The sequence below is a fragment of the Pituophis catenifer genome, unplaced genomic scaffold (genome assembly GCF_029215685.1).
Source record: "Pituophis catenifer annectens isolate HBS135680 unplaced genomic scaffold, rPitCat1.0.hap2 SCAF_11, whole genome shotgun sequence".
NCBI lineage: Eukaryota > Metazoa > Chordata > Lepidosauria > Squamata > Colubridae > Pituophis > Pituophis catenifer.
The window spans coordinates 9,638,010-9,647,719 of NW_027256891.1; the positions used below are offsets into that span (position 1 = coordinate 9,638,010).

The 9,710-nt window shown below is 43.0% G+C and overlaps 1 protein-coding gene across 2 annotated transcripts in view; it reads left to right on the forward strand.

Moving 5' to 3' along the window:
* Window positions 1-6,955, forward strand: part of GAB3 (GRB2 associated binding protein 3) — a 96,305-nt gene extending 89,350 nt beyond the window's left edge. For both annotated transcript variants that reach the window (XM_070951823.1, XM_070951824.1), the window contains exons 8-10: window positions 1,113-1,215; window positions 4,433-4,546; window positions 5,521-6,955. In XM_070951823.1, the coding sequence (XP_070807924.1) occupies window positions 1,113-1,215; window positions 4,433-4,546; window positions 5,521-5,637 (334 nt within the window). In that variant the 3' untranslated portion in view covers window positions 5,638-6,955. The remainder of the gene's footprint in view (window positions 1-1,112; window positions 1,216-4,432; window positions 4,547-5,520) is intronic.
* The last annotated feature ends 2,755 nt before the right edge of the window (window positions 6,956-9,710 follow it).

Below are 9,710 nucleotides of genomic sequence, written 5' to 3' on the forward strand. Positions count from 1 at the left end.
ACCACTCCCCACCAACACTGACAGGCAAGACACCAGCATATAAACTGACAGCAAACAGCACTCCTTACTAGCACTGGTGATGTTACGCAGTTTGGGTAATGAAACGTCTGGAAGAAAACGAACAAGCTCAGAGAGCAGCAAGGACCCCTCCTGAGTCCAAAATTTATGTGAATCTAAGTGAGACATGTGTTGAGTGAGTTTTGCCCCATTTTACGACCTTCCTTTCCATAGTTGTTAAATGAATCACTGCAGTTGTTCAATTAGTAACACAGTCGCTAAGTGAATCTGGCTTCCCCATTGACTTTGCTTATCAGAAAGTCACAAAAGGTGATCCCGTGACCCCTGGACACTGCAGCTGTCATAAATATGAGCCAGTTGCCAAGCATTTGAATTTTGATCACGTGATCATGGGGACGTTGTGACGGTTGTAAGTTTGAAAACCAGTCATAAGTCACTGGTTTTCAGTGCTGTTGTAACTTTGAACGGTCACTAAGTGAACTGTTGTAAGTTGAGGATTACTTGTACCTAATTAAATTATGCAGGATTCAATCTGAGTCGGTCACTAGGACTAGAGGTTTTATCTTCCGAGCTTTTGAACTCGTGTTGGAGCCCATTTTCACTCTGCTGGACAGAAGCTCCCTGAAGATGGGCTCCAGCATGAGTCCGAAATCTCTGGTCCCAGTGATTGAGCTAGATTGAATCCTGCAACATTATCCTGGGTCACGTATATTCGCCTTCATCTCCATCCCAAAAATATTACTAGCTCTACAAGGCAAGGCAAGCATCACCTGCAGATGCCCGTGAACAAGATGTCTACTATCCCTTGGACATTAGTGGACAAGTCTATGCTTGTATTATGGTTTCCTATACTGCTGGGCAATTTTTACATATTGTCAAATTGAATAGCAGGAACAAATAATATATAGAGATCATCTTAATGAGATGGTTCCCTTTTTGTAGCTCATGCAAATTCCTGGGCTCTGGACGGCTTATTCCCTGCCAGGACAGTGTCAGGATTTGGCTGGATTTCAAGGCATCTGGGGAAAGTCATCCCTGACCTCTTGTCTTTCTTTGTTTGCTTTTCGGTGATGTCCCTTTTTCCCCCCTTCTAGCAATCGAACAAGCTTTATCTCTCCAGAAAGAGACTGCATTAATTCAGCCAGGGTATTTGGTGCTTCGGTTTCCGGAGAAGAGGAAGGAAGTTACATTCAAATGGTAATTATTTTCATGCAGCTCTTCTCTGCTCGCCTTTTGACAAATGACATGAACGGAACCGCTCAGAGAGGGATGTGTGGTGAGGGTGCCCCTTCACCCTACTGAAGAAATTCCCTGGAAAAACACAAGGCTTAATTGACACAGCGATAAGGGAAGCTTTTTCCTGTTTTACAGACCTCTGTTGTGCACACAGGCGTAGCTGGCCCTGATCCAAATGATCACAAAGATCAGGCAGAGATGCACCCGGGCATTTGAGGAGTGCAAAGATAGATCCTGCACTCTTTTTTAGATCAGATCTATCCCTTCAAATCCAACGTGAAAACTTAAGAAAATTGTTGCATAGAGCATCAGCCTTTGTGGAGATAGGCTTCAGATCAGGGGCCTTCCGGCACAAAATGAACAGCCATAAAATGAAGCACGGGACACTATTTTATTTTATTTTTTATTTTATTCAATTTATATACCGCCCTATTCCCAAAGGACTCAGGGTGGTGAACAGGCACAAGATAAAAATACATCATACAAAAATTAAAAAACCAATTAAAAATACATTAAATAATTTTGGCCCAAAAAACGAATTTAAAAACACCCAATTTGTATAAAACTAAAAGCAAATTAAAAGGGAGAGTCAAGCCAGCCCAACCTGCTGGAATAAAAACGTTTTGAGGGTGCGGCGGAAAGTGCGTAAATCTGGGATCCTCCGTATCTCCGGGGGGAGCTCATTCCAGATGGCGGGTGCCCCCACAGAGAAGGCTCTCCCCCTGGGGGCCACCAGTCGACACTGTTTGGCCAACGGCACCCTGAGGAGCCCCTCTCTATGGGAGCGTACTGGTCGGTGAGAGGCTACTGGTGGCAGAAGGCGGTCTCGTAAGTATCCTGGTCCTAAGCCATGGAGCGCTCTAAAGGTGGTGACCAAAACCTTGAAGCGCACCCGGAAGACCACCAGGAGCCAGTGCAGCTCACTCAGGAGGGGAGTCACATGGGAGCGCCACGTCGCTCCCATAACCACCCGTGCGGCTGCATTCTGGACCAGCTGGAGCCTCCCGGTGCTCCTCAAGGGGAGCCCCACTATATTATTTATGTATTTATTAATCTGCTGTCTGTCTCTCCAAGAAGCAACACATTGAGAGTGAACTTTGTGCTCAGGTAATCTTCAACGTACAACCACAGTTGAGCCCATCCTTTCAGTTGCTAAGCCAGACAGGTGTTAAGTGAGTTTTGCCCCATTTTATAACTCTTCTTGCCTCAGTTTTATATGAGTGAATCACTACAATTGTTAAATTAGTCACACGGTTTTTTGTTTGTTTTTTTTAAATTTGATTTATATGCTGCCCTTCTCCGGAGACTCAGGGCGGCTTACAATGTGTTAAGCAATAGCCTTCATTCTTTTGTATATTTATACAAAGTCAGCTTATTGCCCCCACCACTGGGTCCTCATTTAACCTACCTTAGAAAGGATGGAAGGCTGAGTCAACCTTGAGCCTTGGAGAGATTCGAACCTGCAGTAATTGCAGGCAGCTGGTCTTAATAACAGGGTGCTTTAAACCACTGTACTACCAAGGCTCTGGTAGTACAGTGTTCTACTGTTGTTGTTCAAGGTTAACAACCGTTAAACGAACTGGCTCCCCCGTTGACTCTACTCATCAGAAGGTCACAAAGAGTGATCTTATGATCCCGGGATGCTGCAACCATCATAAATATGAGTCAGTTGCCAAGTGCCTGGATTTTTATCATGTCGCTATGGGGATGTTACGATTGTGTGAAAAACAGTCAGAAGTCACTTTTTTCAGTGCCGTTGAAACTTTGAATTGTCAGTAAACAAATGGTTGTAAATTGAGGACTGCCTTTTTATATTCCAAAGAAACTGTAGGCGATGACCAGACTGAGCCTGAGGGAGGGGTCAAGCATATCATCAGTCTTGAGTCCCTCCATGCCCAAAAGAGATCTAAATCCAACCTACCTTGAATTCCGTGGACTCTTATCTGGTCCCAATTTGCCTTGCTTGTTTTTGTTTTTTGTTTTAATTTGATTTATATGCCGCCCTTCTCCGGAGACTCAGGGCGGCTTACAATGCGTTAAGCAATAGCCTTCATACTTTTGTATATTTATACAAAGTCAGCTTATTGCCCCTACAAACTGGGTCCTCATTTCACCTACCTTAGAAAGGATGGAAGGCTGAGTCAACCTTGAGCCTGGTGAGATTCGAACCTGCAGTAATTGCAGGCAGCTGTGTTAATAACAGGGTGCATTAAACCACTGTACTACCAAGGCTCTACCAACTACTCTTGTTAGTAGTTCGTATTCTTGTAGCGAGCTAGCATGGAATAAACCTGTTAGTAGTTTATTCCATGCTAGCTCTCTAGTAGTTAGTAGTAGTGTACTCATTTGAACAACCCGGGTTCCTGAGTTCTTGCACCCAACAGAACCCAGTTTCTGTCATAGTCTGTGAAAATGACCTTGGAAGACAGGAGGAAGAGCTGCAACCAAAGTCAGAGAAATGCAGTCTGAAGTCTGAAGAAGGGATGGGGGCTGAGAAAGGGTCTCACCTGAAGTTCTCTGGGCAGTTTACAATGAAACCCACTAAAAATATCCTTCAAGTGAAATGCAAGATAAGGACCCCATACTAGGCAGGAAGTAGCAAGATGGACATTTGGAAGCCAAAATTAAAATGCAATTAAAAATTGAAATTGAAATGCCTGGAAAAATGGCAAGGTTTTCATCTGTGCCAAAATGATGCAGAGGTAAGTTTGGAGAGGCATTCCATAAAGGGGTGTTACCAGAGTGAGGGGGGGGGGACACTTTCCCTTACTAGGACCCAACTCAACTTTGGTGTGTAGAACTGAAGGAGGGCTCTTTAAAAGATCTTAAGCTAGCTAGATACATACCGAGAAGATGTTCCTTCAGGTAATGTAGTTCTGAAGAATGGACTGAACTGTGACAACAAAGGAGGTCCTGCTTATCTACTCTTATTCTTTACTGCTGTTTCTATAAATAACAGTAACAGAGTTGGAAGGGACCTTGGAGGTCATCTAGTCCAACCCCCTGTTCACGCAGAAGACCTGTTCTAGGGATTTGAATTGCTGAACTGCCAACGTTTCTGCTCAACAAGCTCAATGTCTTAGCCACTGAGCCATCTAGTCAGATCCATTATATGATCTTTGCTTCTTTTAGATAAATTTAATTTTTTTGATGTTGTTGTCATTGTTGTTATTATTAGGAGCACCAGCAAGCAACATCTCCATATAATGGAGATTTCCAATCGCCAAAGAAGTTTAACCTTGACTACTTAGCACTGGATTTTAATTCTGCTTCTCCGTCTCCTGTACAGAAGGTAGGACATCAGGAGGGAGTAAGGAAAACTTTTGTCTGGTCCTCCTCTAATTCTTGAACTGGTTAGGTTGCAGTAGAATTATCCTAAATGCATTTTGTGAAAGAAAGAAAATACATATTGGGTCAAAGTGCTTCCCAAATCCATGAATGTATGTTGGGACAGATTGCATGCAAAATATGCATGATTTTTGTGTGTGTGTATGTATGCATACAGTATATGAAAATGTAAATGCAGACTTCTAAGCAGAAATAATTCAAAATGGGTTGGGAAATGATAAAAAAATAAAGTTGTCTGTAAAAAAAATGCAAAAATTATAGAAAGCAGGAATAAATTTCTCCATCCTAATAGCAATTTCCACAGGAGGAAGTAGCTATCTTTCTATTTGGTTTATGCACCCAGAAAGGAGCATATCTTAGATGAAACTCTCTGGAGTAGAAATTTGTTCTGACCTTGACCCATCAAAGCACATATGTGGGGGATTACATTTTCTTTCATCTAAAGCCAAATGTTTTCCATGAATCTCCAGTTCACAGATTCCCTTGATTTGTTCTGGACTGAAGGACAAGATGACAAATCGGGACAAGTTGAAATGTGATTGTTCCTCTTTCCAATTGATGTCCTCCTCATCTTCAAGCTGGGTGGGGGGAAGCCACTAAGGATGTGAAAGAGGAGAGATGTAGGAAAATGAATGGCAGAACCTGGGGGTGGAGTTAAAAGAGGAATCAGCCTAGAATCCCTGTGTAGCCGCAAGTCCAACTTCACTTAAACCTTAGACCGGTAACTAATTCCAAGCAGGTGCTAACTGTTAGTTGAGAAGATTCCTATACTATACTTAGGCATGAGTAATAATAAATCAGTTTAATTGGACCTTCATATGTGAACCTAGGCTTTCCTGCCTGATAAGAGGATAAGTGATGTAACCCTAGCATTTTCCTAGATCCTTGTATTTATGTTTTATTACCTTCATTCTGCAGAAACCTTTCCTCTCTGAAGAACAACGTGTGGACTACGTTCAGGTAGACGAGCAAAGAACTCAAGCTCTGCAAAATACGAAACAGGAATGGACAGATGAGAGGCAATCCAAAGTGTGAAGAGGAGAAGGCATGGATTGGTTCTTTGGTTAGCTTGGTTTTTCATTTTTATTTTTGCACACCGAAATCAGGTCATTTGAACGATGGAGCAGAGACTGAAATTGCTGCAGAGCAGAAGAAGACATCTGATAGCTGCTTTCCTCGTGCTGTGAGGATGGAGTCATGGAAGAAGTGGATTATCCATAAAAAGACTGGGGTGCGGTTGATCGGAATGGCATCCTTTAGTCATTTCCTTCATTGCTTCTGCCAGTGAGGATCTGAATGGTACCCATTTTAAGACCTGAACTTGGCTTCTTTGGACATTAACAGGAACAAAAGCCTCACAGTGTCAACATAAAAACACTGTAGTTACTTGTGACTGTTTTTTTTTTTAACGTCCTGGCTACTTAACAGAAGCTAGATCTATTATAGCAGCTGGTACTGATCGATGCTAGGAAAATAAGGGCTAAATATTAGAAGTTAGGAAAAGTAACTTTGGTGGGAGGGGAAGGTTTAGGTTTTTTGATATAAAATGTTTGCCATTTTCTTGACTAAATCCAAGAGTGTAAATATATATTCTTTTTGCCAGTGGAACTCATCTTCGGAGAGTAAAATCCATCCCTTTGTTTGTCTCTTTGTTTGTAAGAGCCCTGGTGGCGCAGTGGTTAGGAATGCAGTTTTGCAGGCAAACTCGGCCAGCTATGTGGAGTTCAGTCCCGACCGGCTCAAGGTTGACTCAGCCTTCCATCCGTCCAAGGTCGGTAAAATGAGGACCCAGATTGTTGGGGGCAATAGGCTGACTCTGTAAACCGCTTAAAGACAGTGAAAAAGCACTATGAAGCGGTATATAAGCCTAAGCACTATTGCTATTGTCTCCTCACTAGGGCAGAATTGCCTTAAATTGAACATAAGCTGCATTCAAGAGAAACTTTGGGAAACTGTTAAGCTATTTTTCTAACTCCACCATGTTTGGAGACCACCAAAAGGCTGTGTCTGTGCTACAGGGAAGAAAATGCCAGCCAGTTTATGGATTCCAGTTGGCAATCCTACTGGATTTCTGCAGGGAAGTCTTTGGTCAAAAAAAGCACGATGAGGGCTATGATTGTGTATAGAAAGTCTTGTCCCTTTTTAATGTGCATTGCGACCTCCCTCTTGATTTTTTTTTTTTGGCCCCCCCAGCAGATATTCCTGGATCAGTACTTGAGATTTTGTTCCTTTGTTGAGTGTCACTAATGCTAAGAATTCTTGGAATGAACCTGACTGAAACATTTAGCATTAAAATATTTGCTTCCGATTTAGTGTTCCCCTAATCAAATAAACAAAAATATGAATTCTTTGATATTTTGTTGGGAATAGCTAGTTTGCTGAATTTCTCTCCTCTCCCTTCCCCTCTCTCGTGTAATCAGAGTTCTGGTTCAACAGTCACTTTTACTTTTCAATGTGCAGTTATTAATGCAACAGTCTAAATTTGGGTTGCTACTTCTTGTTTTCTCTTGGCTTCTCTTTCTCCCTTTGCTTGCAATGGTTGTGTTGCAGGCTGAAAATGAAACAGTGAAAATGTTGCTAATATCTGCATCTTCCTTCAGGAGAAAGCTGTCCTTTTCTGCTGGTCTTATCATTACATACATAAAAATTATTCATATTGACATGTGTTGCTGCCTCTTTAATCTGGCACCCTCCAGATGTGCTAGATTTCAATTTTCAGAAATGGCAGACAAGACCTGGCACATCTGGGGAAGGACTTGAGTGGAAAAGATGGCCATTGCCAATTAAGTCATTTAATATGAGAATTCAGTCAATTGATTCTTTTCAGGTATTAAGCAAAACCTATTTATTGAGCTACAGAATGAATGGACTAGATTAAGATACACAAGATTAAAATGGACTCAGTGTCATTATTTGGAATTTATTGAATCCATAATGGCTAGTGATATAACCTACAGAATATCACAAAGATACCCTCAGAGAAAATATGCAGAAATAGTTATGAAAACAAAAGTGTGCATTAAGCTTAGGAAATCAAATGTGTGAGATTGCCTCCCCTCTAATTCTTTGAGATATAAGGGCAGGGAAAACTTAAGTCAAAACAAGATCCCATTACAATAGCCTACATCAATGAAGGTTAGTTCTGAATGAATTTGTGGAGCCCACTTCCTGACCTTAAAGGGCTGACATAAAATAGAAGCTGCAGGAAAACAGGTTATTCCCAAAATGTGACAAGGAGGCTGGTGGACACCAAGGGAAGACTCTTGGAAGCATTGTTCTACTAGGGATACCTGTCTGCCTAGTTCTAGACTAGATCTACTGACATCTATTCTGTGCCCTCAAGAGGTAAGTGCTAAGGTGAGTTCACCCCACATAGGATGGTTTACATCAGGGATGAAATCCAGCAGGTTCTGACAGGTTCCAGAGAACCGGTAGTGGAAATTTTGAAGAGTTCAGAGAACCGGCAAATACTACCTCTGGCTGGCCCCAGAGTGGGGTGGGAATGGAGATTTTGCAATATTCTTCCCCCAGGAGTGGGGAGGGAATGGGGATTTTGCAGCATCCTTCACCTGGAATGGGGTGGGAATGGAGATTTTGCAGTATCCTTCCCCTGCCACACCTACCAAGCCATGCCTACCAAGCTACACCACGCCCACAGAACCGGTAGTAAAAAGTTTGGATTTCACCACTGGTTTACATGGATCTTGGTGTCATCCAATAGAACACACTCTTCTTACTACTATGTACGTCTGAACTTCCAACTTCAGAAACAATGTGGTATGGAGGACTAGCTGGTCAGACATTGGGGCAAGTCCTTGAACCACAACCAATCATATAGCAACTGTTAAAGGAACAATGGCACTGAAAAAAAGGACTCACAATTGGTCCTCATGCTTACAACCATCCCAGCATCCCTCAGTCACATGATCAAAATTTGGGTGCTTGGCAACTGTCATGTATTTATGATGGTTGTAGTCCCAAAGTTGCTTTTTCAAGAGGCAATTGGACTTTCTTGTTTTTCTTTGAAGATGTTTCGCTTTTCATCCAAGAAGCTTCTTCAGCCCTGACTGGATGGTGGGGAATGGAAAGATTTATACTCCTTGCAGACAGCTGGTCATTTGCATCCTATTAGAAAGTCTTTGAGGCCACTTGGAGATTTATCTGTGTCCTCAGAGTCACCTGAGTGGTGCAAATGGGTGTGGAGCCTTCTTGAAACTGCTGAAAGGACTGTTGTGGAGTTGTGCTTTCTGCAGGATGTTTTCTGCCCTGTGTCCCTTCACTGTTGTGGCACCCCACAAACCAAGTGCCTTGAGGTCGACCTCTGCCCTCCAGCCAACACAGACTGCGACCTGTCGGAGAGATAGGAGGAGAACCACCGTAAAACAGTGCCTCCCACTCCCAACCCCTCCAACCGGCGCAGCATGATACCATGGTCGATGGTATCAAAAGCCGCTGAGAGGTCTAATAGGACCAGAACAGAGGAGCAACCTCTGTCCCGAGCCCTCCAGAGATCATCAACCAACGCGACCAATGCCGTTTCCGTGCTGTACCCGGGCCTGAAGCCGGACTGGAACGGATCTAGATAGACGGTTTCATCCAGGTACTGCGGGAGCTGTCGCGCAACCACACTCTCAACAACCTTCGCCAGGAAGGTTTCAGCTCTGACTGTGTTCTGCCCCAGCTACGGACCCCAAAGAACGCAGCACACACGAAGTCTGTACAAACCTTAGTTTACTAAAATAAAATCAGGTTGTTTTTTTTTCAAACAAAGGCTGTTAATTAACTTTCTTAACAACCTGCAAGAATCCAAAGAATAAATAATCTTAATCTTACTATGGTTGGCAGAAAGCCCAGAAGCAATTTGCAGAGAACTAAGATCAAGGCACGAAGGAGAGTGAATGAAGTTGTTCCCTGCAAATTGACTCAGTCGTTGTACTTCCTTAAATAGGCTAAGGGAGTGGCCAATTAGCCCCAAGCCTTACTCTCGAGGAGACCTCCTCCTGAGGAGCCACTCCTGCCTTTTGGCAGCTCTGTGTGCCCATGCATCGAGAAGAGGCTCCTCCTCTTCATCCTCTTCACTTAAGGGAACTTCTGGAGGTTCTGAAGGC